The 27,500-nt window shown below is 38.8% G+C and overlaps 1 protein-coding gene across 14 annotated transcripts in view; it reads left to right on the plus strand.

Annotated features, from left to right (window-relative positions):
* The window catches only part of LOC135223632 (phosphofurin acidic cluster sorting protein 2-like), a 250,623-nt gene that overhangs the window by 80,577 nt on the left and 142,546 nt on the right, over positions 1-27,500 (plus strand). For all 14 annotated transcript variants that reach the window (XM_064262247.1, XM_064262249.1, XM_064262252.1 and 11 more), the window contains exons 2-3: positions 9,346-10,290; positions 10,947-11,124. In XM_064262247.1, coding sequence (XP_064118317.1) covers positions 9,614-10,290; positions 10,947-11,124 — 855 coding nt within the window. In that variant the 5' untranslated portion in view covers positions 9,346-9,613. The remainder of the gene's footprint in view (positions 1-9,345; positions 10,291-10,946; positions 11,125-27,500) is intronic.

Genomic DNA, 27,500 nt, shown 5'->3' on the forward strand with positions numbered 1-27,500 from the left:
GGGAGAAGGAAGGTGACTGGACAGGCGTCTGGCTGCTCCGTGATCACGGAGTGACCACGGAGCTGTAACATGTAATACAAATGAAACAATTACAGCCCCCCCCTAGGATAAAACAACCGACTAATCAGAGAGATGCTATAGAGAAGCAACCGAACTGAAGAGCGGAAGCATAGTAGAACATAACCTAGGCTACGCGAAGCCAGACGCCGTACACTAACATAAGACATAATAAATCAAAATCACTAAACGTAAAGAAAGAAAATAAAACAGTAGGAGAAAAAATCCAGGAGTGTACGACTAACTCGAAAGAAAGTCTACCACTCAAAGCTAGCTGGGGCCGATACTAAGAGCTGTGGCTAGGGTCTGGATGGAAGATGCCTACGCAAGGTGAAAAAGACATGCATGCATGACATAAACCTCGTAGGCTGTACCCTTAACATAAAATGGATAACTAATAATAGAGCGTAACGAAATAAGGGAAGGTTCTGGTATGGAAGACCAAGAACTAACCCGAACACCCGCCACGAGGCAGAACAATGCTGCCATGCTTCCGACCTAGAGCTCGTATTTATACCTAAAAAATGGTAAATACTGACTCAAGGCCGGAAAAACCAAATAGCAATAATCACTGATTACTTAACCCTCTTACGCCGATTGGACGTATTAAACGTCGAGTCAAAATGTCTCCCGTATGCCGATTGGACGTATCATACGTCGGCTCAAAAAAGTTTTTTTAAAAATTCGCAGAAAAATACTTATAGGCCTACCAGCCGAAAACTTTTGTATCACGTGCCTTGGGGATGCTGGGGGGAGTTCACGGATCAAGGCGTTGTTTTGTTTACAATCGCTACGCAGGCGCGCAAGCGCGAATTTCTTTCTTATCGCACTAAAAAGTATCAGTGACACATCTCGGAAATTATTTCGTCACTTTGACATAATTATTGCACCATTTTAAATTATCCTTTACATGACGTATTATATATGAAAATGTGCGCAATTTCATGCACAATACAACTAAAAATACTCATGGGATTGTAGCTTTTATAAAATTTTGAAATATTTTCATATAAATAACGATAAGTGCAAAAAATTTCAACCGTCGGTCACTTTGACTCTACAGAAATGGTCGAGAAACGCAATTGTAAGCTAAAATTCTTATATTATAGTAATATTCAATCATTTGCCTTAATTTTGCAACAAATTGGACGTCTCTAGCACAATATTTCGATTTATGGTGAATTTATGAAAAAACTTTTTCCTTACGTTCGTGCGATAACTCTTCCGATAAATTTTTCGTGCGATTGTCCTAATGTTTGCACCCTTTTAAATTTGCCGTTACATAAAGTTTTATATATGGAAATGTGCGCAATTTCATGCACAATACAACAAAAAACAACCCATGGTTGTAGCTTTTATCAGTATTGGAATATTTTCATATAAATAACGTTAAGTGCAAAGATTTCAACTTTCGGTCAACTTTGACTCTACCGAAATGGTCGAAAAACGCAATTGTAAGCTAAAACTCTTATATTCTAGTAATATTCAATCATTTACCTTCATTTTGCAACGACTTGGAAGTCTCTAGCACAATATTTCGATTTATGGTGAATTTATGAAAAAAAAAAAATTACGTTCGCGCGGTAACTCTTCCGAAAAAATCAGAATTTTTGTGTGCGATTGTCGAAATGTTTGCACCATTTAAAATTAGCTGTTACATAAAGTTTTATATATGAAAATGTGCGCAATTTCATGTAGAATACAACTAAAAATGATTGAAGGTTGTAGCTTTTCTCTTTTTTTCGAAATATTTGCATATAAATCACGATAAATAGAAAAAAAACCACGTTCGGTCAAATTTGACTCTACCGAAATAGTTGAAAAAACGCAATTGTAAGCTAAAACTCTTACGGCCATAGTAATATTCCGTCATTTTCTTCATTTTGAAACAAATTTGAAGTCTCTAAAACAATATTGTGATTTATGGTGAATTTTTGAAAAATATACCTTCACTCCGCGCGCTGATTCGCGGCCGCAAGTCTCCGAAATACGTACATGGCATTATCCTAATATTTGCTCCTTTTCATATTAGCCTTTTGTTATAGAGTTTCATATATCAAAATGTGCGCAAATTCATGAAAAATACAATAAAAAATAATTGAAGGTTGTAGCTTTTTCCATCTTCGAAATATGTGCATATGAAAAAATTATATATATTCAAAATTTCGACATTCGGTCAAATTTAACTCGTCCGAATGGTCAAGAAAATCTGCAATTTCTAATCTAAAACTCTTACAGTATCGTAATATTCAATCATTTGTCTTAATTTTGAACAAATTGGAAGCTCTAGAACATTATTTAGAATACGGTGAATTTGAAAATAACATTTTTTTACGTCCGCTCGTTACGAATTCGTACATCATTTTGTGATAATATTTTTCCGGTGTTGCTTTTATTGTTTTACAATGTATTATATATCAAAATGATCGCAATTTAGTGTACAATACAACGCAAAAAAATTAACTCGTTAGCTTTGACCGTTTTCTGCACAGCGTGATTTGAATACAATTATGTATGAATTTTTTTTTTTCGCTACCATATATCGCATTATTTACATATGATAATGATATTATTTTTCATTCTGATGGTTGCATTCTAAACTTCAGGCAATGACAAAAAAAGGAGCCAAAAATGAACTCTTAATCTTCAAAAGTACGCGCGCTGTAATTTTTTTGAAAAAAAATTATTTTTCCACTTCCGCGCTCACTCCAAACCAGGCCCGGCATACGGGAGACGTTTTGATTTTTAGGGCTCCGGCGTAAGAGGGTTCACTTAGCTGCTGCGATGGCTGTACGCTCCATGACGAATAAATCCAGAAAAAAGGGCACAAAAACACAGAGCAAAAAAGGGCACGTGTATCTACAGTGCGCTAACTGAAAAGGATGTCCACCAGAGGCGCAGCAGTCGGCAGCATGGGATGGAGTAGTAGTAGTTGCTGCCCACTCTGTGGGTCGGCTCCCCTCTAGTGGGGATTTTGTAGTGGGAGATTTCTATTGGCAAGCGGTTCGTGGTAGTGGTCTCACTCGCCATAGTGTTCATACCGACACCCTCTTGGAGGGTGAGCGAGTCAGTTGTACTGACCTTTTCTTTATTTTATTTATTCTCTGGTATGTGTTAGTACATTTACCTTAGAAATAATGGATTAAAGGATATTTCGCGCAGCGACACGAACTGAGCCCAGAAATATAAAATTAGAATGTGGTGTCCTAGAGGGCAGCGCTCTGGGTTCTTGAGCGGGCTAAGGGGCTGAACGTGAAACTTGACAGTTTGGCCGATCTTGCCCCGTGCTTCCTCCATCCGTGTTTCGCTGTTCATAGGAACACTTTGTTTACATTTGGTGGTCCCTTTTACAAAGCCCTTTCAACGAAGTACTGAACGTACTTATCATTCAATGTCGCTTAAAGATTTTTATTTCGTGTTCGTCAAGCTTCTTTTATCTGTAAACATGATATTAATTTTATCACTTTTGTAGTTGAAGGTCCGCGAAGAGGTACTTCTGTTCTTTCAGGAGTGCTAGATGTAGTTTAGACCTTCCTTTGAAGCGATTATGTCTGGGCTTCCCCCAATACCTTCTTCCTTCTGTCGGAAACCTCTGTAAAGCTGTGTATGAAACTGGTTAGTCGGTGCGCTCTACGCCTTCTGCAGAGCGTCATCGCCAATAAGGATGTCACTGCGTAGAGCCCGAAGGCTTTCTTTCACTGCGCTCTTCCAAGAGCACAGGGAAGTTTCCCAGCAAGTGTTTCGTTGCGATTTCAACAGTCCTAATTAAGTTCTTGTTATGAGCGCCGCGCTTCCTTCTTTCGATTGGATTCCTATATTCCTCCACTATTATATATATATTTTTTACATATGTATTAATTTTTATTATTTTACACGTTTACATGCATTTTCACCCTTTTTTCTCTTTCGGCATCGTTTTTGTCAATTTACTTATTCATTATGTTGTCATGTGGAAGATTGCCAACATATACATACGTATGTATATAGATACATATCATACATATACAGTATATATATGTATATATGATATATGTAGTACATACACACACACATATATATGTATATATATATATATGTATATATATATATATATATATATTATTAAATTATTTATTTATTTATTTATTTATACTTATGTGTTTAGTGAGGGAAAATAAATGTTTGCAAACAATAATCGATTAGGTATCGATTCTGGATTTGACTTGATTATTTTGGAACAGGAATGACCTTCCTTCCGCCCCGAGTGAGTGTGGTGGTACCCAGGTGCGGGTGACAGATGAAATAGGGATTGTCTTTCCGAGTCTCTTCCAGCTTTGCTCTCTCTGGCGTCGATTGAAAATTTGTCAAGCGCTAGTAATGTTCCTCATTTTTCATTTATGCCTATCGGAAGGCGGGTTGGGGGGATGGGGGCCAGGGAGGGAATGGCATGTTAATATGGAGCGTTGTGTTCTTTTTATATTTTATTTTGTGTGTGTGTGTCTCTCTCTCTCTCTCTCTCTCTCTCTCTCTCTCTCTCTCTCTCTCCTAAAATGGACAAATTTTGTATGAATGCTTTGGGATACTAAGCGTGTGTATTTGTGTGTTCCTGTATCCGTATATTGGAATAAATGAAGATGTTTGCGGTTATTTCTTGTTTTATGTATATGCGCACGTTTTTGTGTGTATACACTACAAAAGCTCTATTTCGAATTGCATGGGAGGTAAGCGTTTATCTTCTGAGAGAGAGAGAGAGAGAGAGAGAGAGAGAGAGAGAGAGAGAGAGAGAGAGAGAGAGAGAGAGAGAGTAGGGAATGGGGGAAATCAGTGGAAAGGAACTGTGCCGTTGGAAGTTATTTAATGGGAGTGAAAACCCATAAAAATGTTCATGTATTTACGGTTGAATAAATGAGAGAGAGAGAGAGAGAGAGAGAGAGAGAGAGAGAGAGAGAGAGAGAGAGAGAGAGAGAGGCGGCGAAGAGTGGGTGGGGAATGTCTTCTTAATTGTGGAAATAATTTTATGAATCAAAGTTTCTGACCAAGTTTTTTCTAGGGGTTCCATAAATTAAAGTGTCTTTATTTGTCTGGAAAGTTTTGAGTTTTTATTTTGTTTTGATAACGAGACTCGGAGATTGGAGAGCATCTTCAGTTTTCTCTTATTACACTCGATATCGTTTTTGGTCAAACCGAGTAATTACTACAGTTCTATTGGTTTTATTAGTTTGAGTTGTTATATTAGACATTGCTGTAAATGATTTGGCGGAAATTTTTTTTTAGCATATTATGAAAAGATTGTTGAAGACTGTAACGCCAGTGGTATGGTTATTTCTCTTAAATATACTATCCCCGTGTTATAGCAGGAGGTGATGAACGGATTTGGTTGAAAATCTGTAAAAGCCTTTTCGATAAAGATTCCATTTCCACGCCACTTCTGAACCTGGATTCACCAAACGTTCATCGTCTGAAGGTTCATTCAGTGAACGCTCTGCTTCTGTGTTCTGAAGGATATTTGCTATCGCACTGACAGACACAGACGAAGGCTGACATGTGTTCACAGGAATAAGCAGTTTGAAAGTAGACACTTTCTGGGACAATCATCACAACTTAGTTTTTCTTTTGCGCATCGATGAGGATTTGATGCCATCTAATCCAGTCACGAATGGATTCGGTTCGCTGAAGACGAATGAAACGGGGAGTTCTACCGCCGTGGAGTTTGTAGAGGACTTCCTTTGTGATCATAATCTCAAGCTAAAGCTTTACCGAGCGCTTTTGTGTAAAATGGGCTTAGTATCTGTTGCCGAGATAGCGGCTCTTAACGAAATAAAATGTGGGCTTATTTCTTCCTCAATCCTCATAGTTTGCTTCGGCTATGATAGAGTTTTATATTGATAATCGGATTCCCCGTTCACTCAAAACTGTAGATAAGTCTTCTCTGCTGAACCGGCTCTTTTCCAGAAACTTTACCATCAAAAGTTCTTTCTACATCGAGAGAGAGAGAGAGAGAGAGAGAGAGAGAGAGAGAGAGAGAGAGAGAGAGAGAGAGAGAGTGGCTCGTTTGAATAACTCTTATCTCCCAATACATTCTATTAAACATGATTTAAATAGACAAATAAATGTATTTGACCATTATTTATTGAGTGCACAACGTATTAGCTTGTAGTTGTATGAAAAGCAGCATCTGTCTGTTGTTAACATGTTTATCAGCGTAAAACATTCCCAACTGTTTCCAATGGTGTGCGCACAAGTCCTCCACAGAGAGAAATAGCAAAGTGCAAAACATACCGCAGCTGAATATTTTGATGTTGTAAAAGATTCCCCACGAATATGCGCGTGCCTTTTTGTACATCATTTCTTTTATTTTACGGTAATAGTAGGAATGCTCTTCCGTTGTTTAATCTTTACAAGATAAATGTCATTATTTGACCTTAATCCGATTTTTACGTAAACAAAAAGTTACTTGATTAACTGATTTCATGTTGTCCCTTTCTTAACTTTAATATAATTAAAAACGTTTGACCTCGGTACTATTACTTCTTTATTTCTCTTCACTATCATCTCTCTCTTTTTCACTCTGACTGACTGTGTGTGTAAGTGCCTTATCTTGATCAATTCCAGTTAGAACGAAGATATCCTGTCATACCCCGGGGCATGAAACCCATAGCGATAGAAGCGAACATCAAGGTTTCCCGGTGTAAACAAAGAAATTCATCCTCCAGCTGAATATGCAGACACGCATCATATACAAGAATATTTGTTCTTGTTTTAGTTTGGGACGTATACAGGAAAATCAATTTCCATCATCGTGGCCTAAAAGAAAAAGTAAAAAACATTTACATGAATATAACGCATAAACCTCCATATTAGTAAATTTTATTCTAAGTAAAGCGTACAAGATAATACATAAAAGAGAAAATGACCTCACAAAACTCACACGTGCGAAAATTTGGAACAAAAGCGCTTTAAAGCGCGGAGATAGAATCAAAACCAAATATACAAGTTGATTGAAAAGATATTCATAAAAGGGGGGGTTGGGGGGGGGGGGGGGCATCTGTTGGTGCTGGAAAATTGCCTCTGTTGTGGTCAGGCAAGTTCTCCGTTGGCTGCTGGTGGTGGTTCCGACCAGAAGTCTTGGAGACCGACCGAAGTATTATGACAGTCACGTTAGGTAATGCATCTCTGATATATGATGCATTGCAGTGATAGCGCTTAGAAATGACACCCGAACAGAATTAATCTGAATCCTTAGTTTAAACTTCCGAAACATTTGTTCATACGGGTATAATGAGAGGAAAACATCTTCCAACGAAACCTGATGAAATTCCCAAAAGATGTATTTTGAGATGGTTGCTTCTTTTAAAGTTGTCTGCTCTCAGGCATGGGTAAAGAAAAAGAAAAGAAAAGAAAACCATTCTTTCGAGACAATGTTATTGAACCTTGTTACAAGGCCAGCAATGAGTCCGTTAATAATTTTTCCTTTTGTATGTTTCAGTAAAACTGTAAGGTGTAAGAAAATCCATTGTCATAAAGTAGATTTTTGACGTATGACAGTTCATCGTAAAAGTTAAATAGTTATAAGAGAAGGTATACAGCAAAGGTTTTAAGTTGTATAAGTAAGTGCAGACAAGAATTTACTTTTGCTGTGGAGGAATAAAGGAAGTGAATTCTGTGTCGGGGGTTGTGAAATAAGGACTCCTGTCAAGAAATGTTCAGCCTTTAGAATTTCAATAATCTAAAAGCATTTGAATGTGACTTGGCGTTACCAAACAAGATTGGGATATTTTCTAGGAACCGATAATGAAATTCAGCTATCATTGGCCATCTCGAAGGGAACAAAACCTGAAGCCAAGGGAGAACTTTTCAGTTCTATCCACTTGGTTGGAGAGGTTCGATCTAACCGTATCATAGGCAACCGTGGGATGATTTTATTTTTTTTCGTGGTCTGCCTATTGCCTTTATTTTTGTATGTCCCTAATTTTTAGGATGGTAAGCTGGTCAAATGTTACTATTATTCTCGTTTTTATTGTATAAAAAGTTTCTTTACAAATTTGACGAATATGTGCTTTGCATTGTTATTGCTCAACACCAAATGAAGCTGATTAAAATGAGAGTCAAGTAAAGTTGCATACCAGATATTATGAAAAAATAAAATGACGTTAAAGAACTAAGCGGATTACTTTAGACACTTGTAAGCATTATCTCAGGTATTTTCGGACACTATTAAAACAAAGTGAAAATAGGAACATTGGTTGCCCAGGATCTCCCTGTTTGGAAAAACGTGTAGATCTGTGGTGATTGGTACTTGAACAGAGGAGTCTCTCGGCGATTCATAGCGAAATACGTTAATGCCTCTGAGACATTTTCTTACAATTTCTGGTGAATTCAATTTTTTGTCGTGAACCATAAGGTCATGAGGAATCATTCTTTTATAGTTAAACAGAAGTTTTTTAAATTGTGAGAATTACGGGAAGCTCATATTTTAGTTAATCTTTTTACCGGTCAAATATATGAGGGGACTTAGGAACCCTCTATCTAGGTTTCGTTGGCTTGAAGTTTCTCTGCCGTGTGTCGAGCTAACCCCAGCTTTCATGACAGCCGGTGGATCGGCACAAATAACCCTGAGCTCTGATTGTTATCGAAAGTGATGACGAAAGTTAATTTTATTTGAAGTCTGGGAGAATACTTTACTGATGGTTTTTCCTATGCTTTAAAATCTCTTTGTTTATAGCTGTAAATCGATCATTCAGTGATTTCATATTTGAAGGCAGATTTATTTATTAATGATATAAAAGACAAAATGTTATTTCCTGTTCCTCGATCAATGATTAGGTTTTTAAGAACATGATTATAGGTTCATCCACCGAGATAAGTACAACTCAATATTTTCAAGGGTGGAAACTTTTACCAAGTTTTCTGAATGTCTTAGCCAACGTATTTGGTATCAGTTTACATTCTGAAATCCGATATTTATGTGTGAATTTTTTTTCCCAGAAACCCAAAACTTCAAGTAGTTTGCATTGATGTTTGTACAGAGGTGGGGGAAGGGAAGGTTGAGGTTTTTGAGATGGGATGGTATTTTTGTGTAGGTGTATAATACTTGGTTGAGATCTAGGTTTATGTATCTGTAAGTGTGTATGTGTGTGTGTGTGTGTTTGGGTTTGGGTTTTCAGGTACATTATTCGACCAGTGGTTGCCTGATTAATGGCCCCAAGCACAGTTTGGATTGAAATTAAATCATGACAGAAACCACTTCGATCATTATTTTTTCATCACACAAGGAAATTGTTTTCATTATTTGAGTTTTCTTTTTTTCAGAGTGTGTTGCTAAAGCCAAAGAACAGAATTTCAAACAGCTGACATTTATTTATTTGATTTGGGAAATGAAGACGTTATATACGAAGTCAGTTTGCGTGCGTTGAAATAGTTGTTGATGACGATGATGTGTGTGATCTCTTGATTGCATAGAAATTCCACCTTCTTTTAGCAATAAAAAGGATACTTTTCTTGAACGTTGTTGAACTATATATTTAGATTGTGTCAAATATTGTAATATGGGTTTTGCTGTGTCTTTGATGTGGGAGTGATGGTGCGTGCCCCATGTGAAGGCGTGGTCTCGACTTCCCCTGCCATGGCTGGGGGATTTCCACGTAGTTGTTCTTGGTCAGTCACGCCCGCCACGCCTCCCGTGGCCGCGGGTCATGCCCCGGAGGCCCTCTTCCCCCAGAACGACGGCAGCCTCCATCGTGGCAGGGACAGAAATGACCATTTGAGGAAGCGGGCGAGCATCACCGCCCTCGTGGGCGGAAACAGCAGCGGAGGCCGAAGCCCAACGCGGCCCGATTCTCGAGCTCCCAGAGCTGATCGTAGTCCCCGAAGGTCCTTAGGGGCTGTTTGGAGGGTTTCGTCGTCAAGCCCCGCGAGGCAGTTGGGGGCTTGGTTGGGCAGGCGACCGAGGTCCTTCGCAGGTCCAGAAGACAACAATTCTTCGTACAGCCGCAACTTAGCCCCTCCCACGTCGCCAGTGCCATCCCTGTGTTCCTCCTCGCCGGAGCCCCCCTCACCCCTCGACCCTTTAGGGCTCCGCAACCTATACGGGAGTGGGAGCGCAACTGCGCCATGCCTCAGCAGCAGCCCCTCCGCCGGATCTTTAACGGCATGGAACAAAAACCAAGTTGCCAGTGCTCCCAGAAGGCCAACCCGGCTCGTCATCAGCGGGCGTGCTCGCCCCCGCCGTCTGCATCACACGCCTTGTGTTACCAGGTAAAGACGACAAACGTCTCTCAAAAGAAACTTGATGCCATGATCCTTGATTCTTGGATTTTTGAGATGCATTATACTTTCACAGAACGGGTCATTGACTAGCGAGTGGATCGCAGATTTTGGGCAAGTGCCTTTTATTCCCAGATGTCCATAAACTTCAGGTATACTTCCGAGTTTATTTTAGGACATTTGGGTCTGTAGTAACAACTTGTTGTGTAGCTTTTGTTGTATATTTTTCAGTTGTCTTTCGTTATCGTATTTTTTCAGATATCATGACAAAATTCTCTTCCATTGTGTTTTACAAATGAAATGTGATCGTTTTATTCTTGCACTGTAGTATGTAAACATCGGTCATTGCAGAACCCATTTAATGTAATACACAACGGTCGCCGTCATCTCTCAAGTGTCACACTCATTCTGTACTCCTCATTTTCATGAAAGTGTTTCCAAATGTATTTTGTCTAAGTATGTTAAATAGATTACTACTGCAAACAGCTACTGCAGATAGTGTCATCATCACCTTTATTGGCAACACTCTCTAGTTTAATTTCCCAACACCAAAAGATTGTTAATTGAAAAGTCATAGATACATTTTATTTGTTTAAAAATTTAGCATTCACTATTGAATAACCACTTTTGCTTTCTTCCCATTTCAGGCTGTGCAATGTGACGGTGACCCGACTGGTGGTGACCCAGCCCTTGGGTGGTGACCTGAATTCGGTGACCTTAGCAGTGAAGATGCAGTCGTCGAAGAGGACTCTCCGCTCTAATGAGATCCCGTTGCCTCCCTCCAGGACCCTCGATATTGAACTCCAACTCACCTTCTCGCTTCAGGTAGCTATCTATCTCTGTGAATTGAATAGTGAATGTCGGGTGGGCTCTCTCTCTCTCTCTCTCTCTCTCTCTCTCTCTCTTCTCTCTCGTATGGGAATTCTTTTTTTTATTTATTAACTTTGTGCTTCATTTGTCGGCATGATTATTTGGATAAAATGTTCTTTATTGATGCTTTCTCTCGCGCACACAATTTATATCCAGCCTCAGTAAACCTAGTAATAGATCCTTGTAAAGCTGCTGAATTAATTCCGAAAAGTCTACCGCGCGAGCACATGTGTGTATATATATATATATATATATATATATATATATATATATATATATATATATATATATACATATATATATATATATATATATATATATAAAAGACTTATTTATATATATATATATATATATATATATATATATATATATATAAGTCATATCACATTTCCGTGATTATATACATATATCGAGCTACAATGTCCTTTAATATCTAATTCGCTCTACCTCGGAATTAATATATTTTCATATATGCTTAACCGAAGGGGAATTTTTTCTCGATAATAGACTTGCCTGGACCTGGGCGCGAACCCATGGAGCCTTTCAAATCTAGGAACGTCAGTGAAGCTTTTACCTACTACACCGCCGCAAGAGGCAAGTCTATTATCGAGAAAAAATTCCCCTTCGGTTAAGCATATATGAAAATATATTAATTCCGAGGTAGAGCGAATTAGATATTAAAGGACATTGTAGCTCGATATATATATATATATATATATATATATATATATATATATATATATATATTTATATTTAATGTGTGTGTCTGTATATGTACATCATTTGAGTCCTTATTAACTCTCGTTTTCGGATCTGGAATCGGTATCAAAGTTCAACAGTTCTAATCTTACTGTCAAGGCTTCGGAGAACACTCTTTTGCATGGTATTTGGAAGATTTCGGGTTGCTAGGTTCCCATGTCAACAGTAGCCATTCGCCTTACGGGGCACCCTTTTGAAAGAGAAAGGTTGATATATATATATATATATATATATATATATATATATATATATATATATATATAACTTTAAACGGTTTACTCTAAGAAAGTGTGACATCAGGGATGAAATGAGTTAGTAGCGACTTCCACATTCAAACTAGAATGGTTCAGGAGCAGAATTATTCATCATCATTTGCTTCACGAACCTACATACAGACGGCTTGTCAGCAGTTGTCGAACCCTATACACACACTGGCAATTCTGCCCCACCTGCACGTACCTCTTGTTCTTCCTTGATTGCATATTTTATCAAAAGGAGCTTGAAAACAACATCCTGCGTCATTCGAAGTTCCATTTAGGGCAAGTGCTAATTGTAAGACAAAAACGAGAAATGAAAAATTAAAGAGAGGTAGAGGGCGAAGGATGGGATAGTAGTCCTGATCAAATTCAGTCCATCTGTCAAGTGCTTTTCTGCTTCAAATAAAAATGAGGCTGGTAATGACTGTTATATCTCTGCGGAAGTTTGGATCATGCCCAGATGGGGGATTTCAAGTACATGCTTGATGGCTGGTATCTATTAGCCATTTTATGATAATTGGTATCTGACTGTTAGGCGTTTGATGGTTGAATGCCTTTGGTGGATCATAGAAATCTTTGTGTTTTGAGGCTCTTGCTGAAATTGGCAGGATTCATTGAGAGTATTGTATGCAATACCTGTTGCATTTTTACTAAGTTCAGAGGATTTCTTTGCAAAGAATTGACTTTCTATTGTAATTTTTATTTAACTTAACAGACGTCAGTGACTACCTTTTAGGTACTCTTTAAATTATGCGAACTATACTCTTCTCAGAAACCTATCATATTCGTTTCTTTCTTCAACGTAAATGATCTAAAACACTGATCTGTCCATATACTACTCAACGTTCCCGGAAGAGTCTTGATGAGGAGGGTAAAATTGTTGGAACAAATTAAGATTGTTCATACACAGAACAAACCTGGGTTCTTAGCATTAAGATCAATTTTCTAGCGCCAGCTGGAAACTGGTAGAAAATTCAATAAAATTGTATATGCAATGAACTGGTGTCATCTGTCCTCTGTCACGAGTTAGGTGGAACAGCCACCAACCCAAGTTGGGCCTTGTGACATCTCAGTTTTTTTTTATTACCACCTTCGAGTGAGGACATATTGTTCTCTCTCTCCTCCTTAAAGCCGGTTCTTTGTTTTCCCCGAGTTTTTGTCTCGTGTTTTATGTGAGGGTTTTGTCTGCTTCCGACGAAGAGTTGAGTTATCATGGATTCACTTTATTCTTTTGCTAGCTCTACTACTAAGTCGAGGAAACTTCAGAGGTTATATGTCTATCTGAACTAACACAACCAGCAAAACATTGGCAGGTTGTTCTAGGCCTCTTTGCTTCTTTGGAGAAACTTGTCCCTCATGGGCGCCTACACTTCAGACTGCTACGGTGGAGATTAATTAAAGGAGTTTTGGTCTCCAGTAAGAGAGTCCCCTCACATACAAGTCTTGTTGTCGTCAGAGGTCAGTAGAGCTCAGCTGTGGTAGTTGGACGACAACAATCTGCCCCTCAATTCACCCACTCCGGGACTTTTACTGTTCTCAGATGCTTCTTTGAAGGTTGGGGAACTCGTCTAGATGACCAGCTGACCTCTGGGGAGTATAGTCAGTAGGACATCAATGTGCTGGAATTGAGGGCAGCTTTCCTAGCACTTCAGCAGTTTCAGGAAGAGGGTGACAGGGTACTCTATTGTAATGATTTCGGACAACACAGTGGTAGTAGCTTATGTTAACAAGCAGAGGAGATTAGGCTCTCGCCAACTTCATTTAATAATGGTCCAGTTACATCAGTGGGCCATAGACAACTCAGTAGACCCGATGGCCAGGTACTTTCCAGACAAAAGGAATGTAGTGGCCGACAAACTAAGCAAACAGAGACAGATTCTGGAAACAGAGTGGTCTCTAGTACATCAGGAGATTGCAGGCAGGCTTTTTGGAATGTGGGGGAGACCAATAAAAGACCTCTTCGCTAAAAAATTCAACAGGAAACCAGAAGTCTATCGTTCAGTATAGTTCCAGACACGTTTGCAGTAGCGGAGGATGCTCTGCAACATCCATGGAACAACCTGGACGTGTATATGTTTCCCCCATTTTGCCTGATTCGTCATGTCCTGAACAGAGTGATGAGGTCCCTCAATCTCAAGATGACTCTGATAGATCCCTTATGGTCACAAGCAGAATGGTTTCCGGATCTGCTGTTGCTGCTGTCAGATGTACCAAGAGAGATACCTCCCTGGCCCAATTCTCTTTGTCAACTTCATCTGGAGAGGTATCATCAGTGGATAGGGTCCCTATCTCTTCATGGAAAGTGGTCTATCCACTGTAATTGGTGTCATAGATGAGGTACCTCCCCTCTCAGAACCTCTATACAACAGATACCTGATTTCCTGGTTGTAATCAGAACATAAAAACCACATTCTGTGTCAGCCATAAAAGGGCTACAGGGCTACTTTAGCTTTAGTTCTACATATTAAGAACATGGACATAACTACATCTTAGGAGATATGTGTACTGATGAGAGCTTTGAGCAGTCCTGTTCCCCTAGAGAGTTAATGTCTTCCAGTTGGAATATGACTCTCGTACTGACTAGCCTTACTCGAGCCCCCTTTGAACTGTTGCGACAGGCTGTGGATAGACTGTTGACCCTGAAGACAGCCTTTTTGCTAGTCTTAGCTTCAGCTAAAAGGGTAGGCAAATTACTTGGTCTGTCTTATGATGTCTAACTTACTAAAGGCTGTAGGTCACTAGCTTTTGAATTTGTCCCGGAATCGTTGCAAAGACACAAAATGCCTCAATTCATGATGACGGATTCTTCTCCTTTTCTATGCCTTCTTTGGGAGACCTTGTTGACGATGACCCTGACGAAATGTTGCTTTGTCCTGTCAGAAGGCTGCATGCGTATATAAACAGAACTTGACATCTTGGACCGAGATGTAGATGACTTTTTGTTAGCACAGGCCAGTCAAGAAAGAAGTGTCCAAAAATACAATCTCGTTCTTGACATGACCTCAGACTGCTGAGTTCCTCTTTAGCATTCAAGAAAAACTTATCTGTTCATAGAATACTGAATGATGGTCTGTGGCATTGCCAAACCACATTCACTTCCTATTGCCTAAAGGATATTGCCCATAGGTCTTTGGAGACTTTTTTCCTTGGGTCCAATGGTGGCTGCTAAGCAAGTTGTGTATAACTCATCCAAGGCCCCTGGTGGGACAGTTTTTATCAAGCCGAACCATCCCTCTGGCAGTTTAACATGGGTTGGAAGAATAACTGAGACGTAATGAGGCCCAACTTGGGTCGGTGGCAGTGGTGGCAGTTCCGCCTAACTCGTAGCAGAGGGTAGATGCCACCAGTTCCATGCATATACAATTCTATTGAATTTTTTACTGGTTTCCAGTTGGGGCTTGAAGATTTATCTTAATGTTAAGATCGCGGGTCTGTTAGTTATAAGATATACAAATTATTTTATAAATTTGTCCTTTTATATTTCCTTTCTTCCTCTGTTCTGTCTCTTCGTTTTCTATGGAGTTCATCATCATCATCATCATCATCATGCTACACAAACAATACATATCATTAACTTCTACATTTGCACATCAGCTTTCAGTATCAACACCTTACTTCCATCAATTAAACTTGAGTCAACAAACACTTCATTCAACCATATATTCTCCAATGCCAATCATAAAAAGTTGCACACCTTACTAACATCCTTGCTTTACCTTCTTTAACCCTGCTACATTTACTTTCACATACCTATATAAACCAAAAGGTTCCGTTTTTCCACCAATTGTATTAACATCCATTGTTCCAACTTCTTGGTATTCATTTACCCCTGTAACATTACTAATACATATACATTAACATTCTTCTTTTCAAACAATTTTGCCGGTTTTTTTAATTTCTTTTCCAACATTCCCATTCAGTACTGTACCATCTACAAACAGCAGCCGTTGCACGCTCCATTCGTGAACCATTTTCTCATATGGCAATTTACTTCTCTATCTGCTGTCCTTTGCCCGACTTCCCGCATTACTCCTTCTGTAAAGATAATGAACCACCAAATCCGTCACCCTCTTGCTGTACGTAACCTTTGCACTTGCTGTGATTTCATTATAAAAGCTTTTAATCGCTCTCAGCAGATTGTATTTTAGACGTATTTTCATCTTCCTGCATTGTACCTTTACTTTCGGACTTCGTACATTACTATTTCATAACAGACAATTGATCCACACATCTTTTTCATCATCTCCACGAATGTTCTTCGCCTAATAATCCTTTTGTCATCTTACTCTTGTCAAAATCCTGCTGTTCACTATCTCGGATATACTGATAATATCCTTTATAACCTGGGAACCTCTCTCTCATCAGACACACACCCACTACTGTACTGCACCATCTCACTTATAATTCCTTGCAGTTTGCCCTCCTCACATCTTCAACAGTGTTTCATAAGAATTCCCATAAACAAACACTTTGAGTTCTGCCTTTTTCAGTCCTCCAACTTCAACTGATTGTCAGAATATTCTTTCCTTTAACCAGGATTTGCCATTTGTATATATTTTTTCGAGAATCATTTGCTCATTACACGTGTATTTCTCACTATAGAGCAATTACTCCCCTTCATACTGGCCCCAATTCTCCTTTTTTTCCATTATTTGCTTTCTTCTTCTCTCTCCCTTTCGTTTTGACTTACCTATGCATCCTGTAGTATAACAGGTACACCGTGTATGATGCAACAACATCCTAGTCTTTTTTCCCTCTCTGAACCTCATATTTATTCTCCTCCTTCTACCTCCTGACACTGCTGACTTTACGATCCACCCTTAAACTTTTCTAACTCATATAGTCCTGCCACTTCCGGAGTTTTAGCCCTAGCCCATTTTATGTCAGTTTTCTCCATATGTGCCATTTTCTCTTCCTTCTTATGAAGTTCGTCCAAATTACATTTTAGGTACATTTTACCCCATATTCTCCAATACATACCTCTTTTTCAACTTTCGTTTCAGCCAGAAATTTTATCGTGTGGCAATAGTTCACTTTTTATTCCTTGTTATTTTTATAGACGAATCGTTTGACCGAAGATTTATATGTGGAAGTTTCAGAGTTTTGTAGATATTCGCTGCTAGAGTATTTATACCTTGAAAAATGACGGTAATACAAGGGAGGTTGGAGACGGTAACTCTTCCCTATGGGCGTATTGTAGGTACCTAACTGTAGTGCAGAGTAGATGTTCCCGGGAACAGTGTTGAGCGTAGATGTTCCCGGGCTGGAAGGTGGCCCATGTAAACGGGAGTTAATTAATTACCTGTGGACTGCCATTGTAACACGTGAATTATAAGGATATAGATAGACAATGCGTTTTTGCTGATATTTAGTGAATTAGGCACAGTGATGTCATTTATTAATGGGAAAAGCCTTTTGTGTAGCTATTCTTTTGATCAATCATTGTATTTCACATATTGAACATCAAAATACTAACGTCTGCCTCCTCTTTGTCAGTGAAACCTTCATTGAATAATTGGGGATATCGTGGAAGTTTAATTATTGGTTTTATAAACTCTCTCTCTCTCTCTCTCTCTCTCTCTCTCTCTCTCTCTCTCTCTCTCTCTCTCTCTCTCTCTCTCTCTCTCTCTCATAATTCACCTCTTGATACTCTTTACTGATGGCGAGGCGGTTTTGAAATCCTTTTGGAAATAAATGCCACTTAACTGTGGCTATACTTGTTACAAGGTCATATTTGTTACTTAGTGGCGTTTCAAGCCTTCAGAGGGAGACTGGAGAAAGCATTTCTTACGTGAGGGAGCTCACATTCACAAGCATGCACATAAGATCTTGTCGGCTTACTTTATGCAATTTGCCTGTTTTGCATCATATTATTTTAGGGCAGGCGATGTTGCTACGTTTTTTATACCTAAACTCATTGAGCCATCCCTTCTCAGCAAAGAGAGAGAGAGAGAGAGAGAGAGAGAGAGAGAGAGAGAGAGAGAGAGAGAGAGAGAGAGTTACGAAACGATGAGAATAGGTCAAGTATATGATATCTTCTTAAAAGAAGATATCCGCTATCCGTTTAGTCTTAACCTTCGGATCTTTCGGTGTAGACGGAGAGATCCGAAAATGTCTATGACCTGCAGCAACAAGCAATGTCTTCAAAAGGTCATTATGTGCTGTATAGGAGCAAATGATAAGGACCGAGACAATATTGCTGCTATCTGTCAACTGCCCTCCTTCCCTGTATGAGAGCAATTTTTATCTGGCAACAAGGCAGTCTGCCTTAAAGTTGCGAATATATTTGAGAGGATTTGCCCAACGTTTAACCGCGTACGAGTGCTTGACCTTTCACTCTGCTTCTAAAGAAAATGTTTTCCAAGTTTTTGTTGGCCGAACTGAATTGCAACTTAGAATCTTAGTGTATGACCATTGTTACTCATATTCTTATATTCTTATTAGAACGGGGGGAAAACGCCACAATGAATATTTCCTGTTATTTTTTTATTCGATGTATTTGCTCCTAGCTTGTTGTATTTCTTCCCATTTGAAATATCTGCTCTACATCATTGAACGATACTTAAATACATACTGGCAGTCCACAGGAGAGCATGCGCATGGTAGCCCTATTTCTTGGCATCAGATGTGACTTATTTTTGCCACAATATGTAATTACTGTATGGGAATATGACAGAAGCGCTTCATAAGACGAAGCAAGTTATTTACCCTATGGTTTGACTCTGGCGTGACTTTTGGCAATGAATACTAACAACAATGCATATTCTTTTATGTCGTTTTACGTCTTAACAGCCCCGATAGAACTTGTGAACGAAAGCGACACATTGCTGTGTTTTTTCCGTATTTAATAAGGTCTTGTCTTCACAAAGGCGACCTTTTTAAATCAGTCATCGCATTATTAATATTAATATTATTATTATTGAAGTTAAAGGAGACACTCTTCTTGTTTACTCAAAACTTGATATATTGATCGTGATTGTTATTTCGTTTCAATGGTTTCCATCCAACGTGGCAAGGTAAACATCATCGTGGTGGTGATGTATGCCCTATTTCCCTTTCGTTTCGTTTCGTTTCCTTTCCTTTCCTAAAAAAGAAACACCTAATAAAAAAAAGTCATCATGGTGTCTAAATCCTTCCCTGTAAGACTGCGAAATGAAAGTGGGAGTTGAGGAGAGGGATTTTCGCCTTTTCACTTCACGTGGGGATTCAGAAGCGCGGTTCCCTTAATCCGGCCGTGTTTGGAACGTGATATTGAATACGAAGTTCATTTAGGATGGCAGGAGGTGCATGTCAGTTGTGCTCCCGAGGGTGATGGTGGGCCATTCGATATCTGCTGCAATATTGATGCTGGGTAGTGTCTGTTCATGTGTGTCACTCGGTATCGTACATAAAGAATGAGTTCTCCGCTCTTCTTTGCTTTCAGTCGATTCTTGCTTGCTTCAGTGTCTACGGTTTGGGTATGCTGGGATTCGGAAGGCGCTGGAAAGCGTTGCCTGGATGGAAGGGGTTTGCGCCGGTTTTGTGTCCCTGGATACCTACCTTGCAAATCTTCCCCTTAGCCAGTGGCGTTGCCACCTTACAGGTCTCGACCCCTGAAGTTGATATCATCCTCTCTCTCTCTCTCTCTCTCTCTCTCTCTCTCTCATATATATATATATACACATATATATATATCATATATATATATATATATATATATATATATATATATATATATATATATATATATATATATATGCATTAAGCTACACAAATCCTTTAATATCTGGTTCGCTCTGCCTCGTTTTTGAGATATTCTCATATATGTTAACCGAAAGCGAATTTTTTAGTCGATAAGAAATTAGTCGGCTCATGGGCGAGAACCACGGAACCAAGAAATCAGGACGTACAGTGAAGGGCTTCAAACCACAAGCTATTACAAGAGGTATAATTTAACGCCGCCTCTAACCTACAGCTTATACCTCTCGTGATAGTCATGTAGTTTAAAGCGCTTCACTATGCGTCCTGATTTCTTGGCTCCGTGGTTCGCGCTCATGAGCCGACGAATTTCTTATCAACTAAAAAATTCCCCTTCGGTTAACATATTTGCAAATATTAATTCCGAGGTAGTAGATATTAAAGGAAAATATTTGGTTTGGGTAAAGAGACGATGGGTTGATAAATAACTTCAGGAGGAGAGGAAGGTTTTGTCATTTTCGAGGGACTTTTCGTTCCCTCCCCTGATTCGCGTCAGAGGTTCGTTCAGCTTTGCAGTCTCAGTCTCTTGTCATTAAACGCTGTCGGATTGAAGGCGGACAAATTACCCTCTGCGTCAGCACTGAGAGCTGTCACGTAGATAGACTTACAAAACTTTGAATGACAGCAAGTTTTAATAAAACTCATTTTCATATCATCAGTATGTTGATAGTGAATATCCGTGTGTTAGGTATGTATGAAGGGAAAATTGACTTTATTTCTTTCGTGTGTATGAGTATTTCATAGGTGTGCTGTTCCTCCGGTCTTGAAATGAGTGACGATTCACACGTTCGATTCGATTGTTATAGGGGTGGGTGACTACCAAGAACTTCCAGGCACCTACCACACGAAGGCTTGGAACAGAACAGTGTCATATGAACCACCTCATCCCAAAGTACTTATGAAAATCATAATGTAGCACCTCTGGAACCACCCTTTGAGAGAGAGAGAGAGAGAGAGAGTTTTAATTTTGTGGTGAGGTGCTAAGCCGTTTGTCTTAGCTGGGGTGGCCACGTGTTATTATATGTGCCATCCTCCAATGTTTAGAGATAGTCAAGCAACCTCCTGCTTGGGTTTCTAAACGAATTCAGTCTAATTAAGGGGAGTGCATATATATATATATATATATATATATATATATATATATATATATATATATATATATACACACACAAACACACACACTTACACACACATACATAATATATAGATACGTAATGCATACATTATGCACTACAACCCTTTGGATTACGCGTATGTAATTTCAGTTAATTGACGGATTGCTAAATTAATTTAAATAAAAAAATCGGTTACGTTGACCCGGGTAGTGGGTAACGTAGTCAGTGGCCAGGCAGAATTCATAGATAAAGTTGCTTCGTTAGCGTCTCCCCACTACAGGGCATAAACAGAAAGAAGTCTATGCAATTAATTTCTAATGATTGTGTAGGGTCCGGTGATTGGTCTATTCATCTCTTCCTCTTATGTGCTACGTATCTGTACATGCCCTTGTGGAATCTCTTTGATCAGCAGATCTCTCTCTCTCTCTCTCTCTCTCTCCAACCAGGAGAGTATCTCCCTCCCTCCTTAGGGTCCCATTTTGCGTTTCAGATGCCCGCGTCCGCACTTGATCTGGCATCTCGCACATCCTTTGTGTGTCATTTCATCCTTGGAAGTAGGCCGATGGGGAGTTTTGGAGTGATCAGAAGAGTCATCTTTGTCCTGTGGACGACGCTGCATTAAATTTCCAGCACTAGATTCTACCCGTTTGTGATTGGCTATATTAGTTTTAGTGAGTAGTAAACCACTAAAATCGTATTATACGTCGTTCTGGGAAACTGTTCATTGAAAATGGAAAGGTAATTGTCTTGATGGGATGGCACAGTTTTATACAAGTGGACACTGATTTGATCTTAATGGTACCTCTTACATGAAACTTTCTGTTATGATTACGCGTAGCCATTTAATGCTTGTGGAGTTGTAAACTCCCTTCTTACATACTCGCTTTTTACATTTTTTTTGCTAATGTAACTGACATATTAAGTTGTAGGTTGCGCTTGCATTTCTGATGCATTAAACATTTGGGTGGATATAAAGTTATTTACCTCCCATTGATATACAAAAGATCAGTCTGTGTGTTAGAAGGATGCTTATTTTGATGACGAAGAGATTCCAGCTGCACTTTGATGGGTTGCGAATTGATTGTTTTCCACAGGAAATGCTTTTCATGTAACAAACAGTGAAAATAACGCTGCAGTTATCACAGAGAAGACAGTTCTCTCTCTCTCTCTCTCTCTCTCTCTCTCTCTCTCTCTCTCTCTCTCTCTCTCAGCACACTTTCAAGACGGAGATCTAAATCACTTCGCCAGAGTGGCTCTTTTATTGCGCAGATTTATCGAATTCCTTTGCCTTACGTTTGGAGGAATTTATGTTTAGGTCCTCAAATTATGCGGCATATTTGCACGAGAGAGAGAGAGAGAGAGAGAGAGAGAGAGAGAGAGAGAGAGAGAGAGAGAGAGAGAGAGAAATAATATAACTTCTTTCAGGCGGTTTCAGACGAAATTGTCCAAGAAGAAATTACGATACCAAAAATGCAATGGGAATTCCTATGCCGACTGGAATAGAGCAGCTGCAGTAAACGGTATCGTGGTTAATGCGGAATGCGCAACCTACTTATCAATCAGAGATTGTTACCGATTTTATTTTGATGCACTCCTGCGGACATGACCAATACATACCTTGCGCTCCGATTCTGAAAATCGTTTTTCGATAAGCTCTCTCTCTCTCTCTCTCTCTCTCTCTCTCTCTCTCTCTCTCTCTCTCTCTCTCTCTCTCTCTCTCTCTCTGCATAGAATAAGCAAAAAACCTACAACTAATTTCAGAACATCGATGGCAAATTTTATTAAGATGTCTGGTGCTGCGTTTCGAAGTGAATAGAAATTAGTGTTTTCATCTGCCAGAGGAAATATTTCAGACGCATATCAAAAGGATCCCGAATATAAACATATTTTCGAGTCGTTGTTCCCGAGTAAACATAGAAGCCTTATGGAAATTGGCAGCCAAAATGACTGTCGATAATTATCGATGGTCATTTGAGCCAGTAAAAATAGGAATAATAGTTCCTATTTTTACTAGGTCAATTTATGCGTTATTATTATTATATTAACATATATATATATATATATATTTATATATATATATATATATATATGCTTGTATAATGTATGCGCTTGTGTTTCCATGTACCCACATTTGTTCGTACTTTCAGTAATTGGTTGTGACCGCACCGGGAATAAGTAGCATTATCTAGACATAGCTGGCCTTGAAGCATCAATTTCTTGATCCAATAATACGCCTTGCCTTATGGTAGAGAGGTCTGAGGTCCGCGTATAGTTAATGTCCTTGTAGGTTTCTATAGATGTAAAACTTACGCGAGACCATGTCATTGTTGCTTGGCCTGGTTTTCATGTCGTCCAGTGGCTGGTCATGGGGGCGTGGGTGTACTTAAGTAGTTTATGGATACCCTAACACTTCGCAGGACAAGAATTTTTGCCTTGAGGTTTTGAGCGTGCTCGGATTGTGTACTGGCGATATACAATGAGAGATATGTGTGTTTAATAGGACGATGGTCAGGTCGTGGAGAGATAAACGACAAAGTAGAAACCACTAGGACAGAAAGATCTAGAGTGAAGGTCTAACCAGCTACTGCGGTGTTGAGAAATATGTCAGAATGAGTGTACAAATGTAGTATATCAAGAATTGTATATTTTAAACCGAGTGACGGGGAAGAGAATTATTGTTCATGTCGTTTAGCTAGAGGGACAGAAGAATGGATTAGACTGTGCTTTGGGGTTGTCAGTCTGCCCAGCTCTCTAGAAGAGCACTGGAGGTCATTTTTAGGATTTTTTGAATGCAGAAGAAACTGGAAGTATTTTATAGGTAGAGGTGTGTTCGTGTTCTGGTAGGTACAGAGTTATTGGATACATTTCTGCATGAAGGATTTCTTAAATACTTTGCCAGTGCGTTGCTAGAAATTGAAGAAAGTCCCGAGGAGAGAGAAGGTTAACTGCTTGCCTGTTATTTCTCGTTTCAAATAGAATTATTATAGATAGAAGAGGCGTTCATTGGCGAACGATGGTAGTAGATGCTCATGTGAAGAGTTGAGTTGGGGAAAGGGAAATGTGATTAGCAATGAAAGGAAAATGATCAAGGAGGGGGAGTTAAGGAACTTCCTCTGGGGCGAGAGAATATTTTTTGCGTAGCCGCTTTAGAAGTTGGAAACAAAGAAGTGTTATAGCAGTCAAGTGACGGCTTCAGTTAACTTAGTCTGCAGTTGCAAGGCTGAATGAATAAGAAGGAAGGAAAAAGACAATAGTTCAGCCACAAGAAAGGTGTTGATTTTCTTATACAATCTTTAGCACACTCATACATTGACTCACTCGCAAACTCACACGCAAATAATATATATATATATTTTTATTTGTGTGTGTATGTACATATAAATTGTTAGTGTATGTGGTAGGGCACGAATAGAAAGTTTTCCTTTTCGCCCCTCTGTTGTAATTGCAATGTCATGTAGGAAACTCATCAGTCATGTGTTATGATTTTTTTTCTTCCACGTCCTATTCTTTGAGATGTTCAATCAATGTCATAAGTTGTTAGACCCTCCTCTGGGAAGTCCTCCCTTGTTTTGCGCTCTGTAGACCTGAGTGATGTCGGTATTTATTTTTGTCCTTTTTTCTTGACACGTGTTGCTTCTAATTTATCCATAATCCTTATTGAATGACTTGCATGTGGACCGAATTAAATCTTCGTGCCCGCATGTCACCCATATTGATATAAGTACGTACAGTCCGGTTTAGCGTCCGGATTTACACCACGATGTGAATGGCCACTTAGGTTGTCCGGATGACCGGCGGCGACTGTAAGTGGTGTTGCTCAATCATTGGCAGAGTTAAGCCTTTGGAATTCATCTTTTGATCTCCGATGATGGTGCAATGCCACCCAACTCACGCTCTTCAGTTTACATTTCCCTACTCATCTCTCTCTTTGAAACTAGTATATGTATTTGTGTGTGTGTGTGTGTGTGTGTGTACATATATATATATATATATATATATATATATATATATATATATACACATACATACATAATATATATATAGGGTATCCGTACATGTGCATTTATTTAGGTAATAAATGTTAGAATGTCATTTAATGTCATCAAAAGTATTTTGATAAATTTACCTATCTATACAATTGTATTCCACTTGAGAGTTGATAGTGATTATGACTCAATTTCAGCCATTGAGAGAGAGAGAGAGAGAGAGAGAGAGAGAGAGAGAGAGAGAGAGAGAGAGAGAGAGAGAGAGAGCTTGACGGTGATTGATATCGTATAGAAATGACATTCAGCAAAATTGCGCGGGTCCTTTGGGCAAGAGGTTACAATTTGAAGACGCTCTCAGAGGTGTATGCCCTTCAGTCATGATAGTAGTTTGTTTTTATCCCATTATGGGGTTGATGCGTTACCTAAATACTAAAATTCTGTCCATTTGGTTTTTCATATTTTCGTAGAGTACTTAAAGAAAAGCACTTACATTCTTAATGTTCACACCTCGGGCTGTCTACCAGAAAATCAACGCGGACGGAGTGTCATTATCGTAGTTTCTTGGACTCGCGGGGTCTGGTGTTAAATGGAGATGAACCTCCTCAGAGAACATAACATGAATATTTCAAGAGGGCGAGGAAGGCTATTGCTGTTTACCTCTGAAGAAATAGACCAGCATTATGGTAGAGCTGTTTGAAGCCTAAAAGATTGTATAGCCTCTGAAAAGAGCCAACACGGAATAAAGTAACACAGAATTAATTAACATTTTGAGATCAAAATTCATGCTCTAAATATAGTCCATTCTCACCTATAAACTTGTTTTGCTTCATGGAGATAACTGACATTCAAATATAGTCTTCATAAAAGACAAGGATGTAAGAAGAATTTAAGCAGACCCTATGTAGTACTACATAGGGATGTTTGAAGCTGCTTCGGTGTAGGAATAAAAAATACTGCGGTATTGTAGCATTTTTTTTTCTTTTACACTCCTTGGGGAATAAAAGTGCCCTGGAATCACTTGAAGAATCGCCAGTGAATTGTAGAAGCCATGTGTGCATTAGTACTTAATGCAAATGAAGAAAAGATTGCGGTAGACATATAAATATATATATATATATATATATATATATATATATATATATATGTGTGTGTGTGTGTGTGTGTGTGTGTGTGTGTGTGTGTGAGAGAATAACTTGAACACGAAATATATAAAACGTGATGCTATGTATAAATAAAGGTAATGCCATAGAGGAAAATGAAAACACGAGAACTGCCGAGATCTTTCGGTTTTATTAAGACCGAAAGATCTCGGCAGTTCTCATGTTTTCATTTTCCTCGGTGGCATTACCTGTATGTATATGTATATATATATATATATATATATATATATATATATATATATATATATATAATATGTGTGTGTGTGTGCTTAAAAATCACAGTGCATGCACGTGCTTCACTATGTAAGGGAATACCACAGGAAAATGATAGGCAGAAAGTCTATACCAAACGCTTCCCGCTTTATTCAGGCATTGTCGAGGCTCAAAAAACAAAAAAACAAAAAAAAAAAGATAAGAAAGAATAGAGGCGAAAGCGCTTGGGATAGACATCCTGCCCATTACTTTTTGAGGAATCTTCATATCACTGGAAGTTTTATCCGATTCTCATGCTTCAGTTTCTTGGGAAAAGTTTCAGTTTCCGGAGAAAAGTGCCGACTTTCCAGTTATTATTTTTCATCACGACAGCAGTCTCTCACCTCTGCGCAAGCGAGTACCGACTTACAAGCTAAAATGCAATCTTTTTGGTTGTGCTTGAGGAGGGAAAAGCGGTATTCCATATATTCACGTTTATCTCAGGCTTCGACCTCAGAAAGTGGTTCTCATTTCAGTCCCTCCGACGGTTTGAAGATTATTGTGTAAAAAGAAAACTACCATATAAAATATATTTTATATATACATATATATATATATATATATTATATAATATAATATATATATATATATATATATATATATATATATATTATGCAAACACACACACATATATGTGTGTGTGTGTTTGTATATATTTATGTATGTATAGATATATACTGAATATTACACAGACGGACACCTGCACAAGTTTTTTCCTTAGAATTACGAGTATACAATTTAATGAGTGTTAATTACAAGGTTTCCTCTTTGAGAACTTTGCAATTGTAACAAATGCAGAGGAATGTGCGATTCAGTTTTTTTGGGTCTACACGGAAACCTTGGTAAAGAGAAGCTGGTAAAGAGAAGCAGCTCAGTCGTTGGCAGAAGTAAATGTTTTTTGCCGTTGCCATAGATCAGTCAAGTACAAGACAATTAAATGAATTTGTCGTGAGGAGACACTGGACTTACAAAGCTAATGAAGAATTTGGCTGTTACTTGGATGTAAAGGACATTATTTGATAGCTCCTCTGCCCCTGTTTCATTGATAAGACCTGGTGAATTCTT

Source organism: Macrobrachium nipponense, chromosome 10, assembly GCF_015104395.2.
Source record: "Macrobrachium nipponense isolate FS-2020 chromosome 10, ASM1510439v2, whole genome shotgun sequence".
In the NCBI taxonomy this organism is placed as follows: domain Eukaryota; kingdom Metazoa; phylum Arthropoda; class Malacostraca; order Decapoda; family Palaemonidae; genus Macrobrachium; species Macrobrachium nipponense.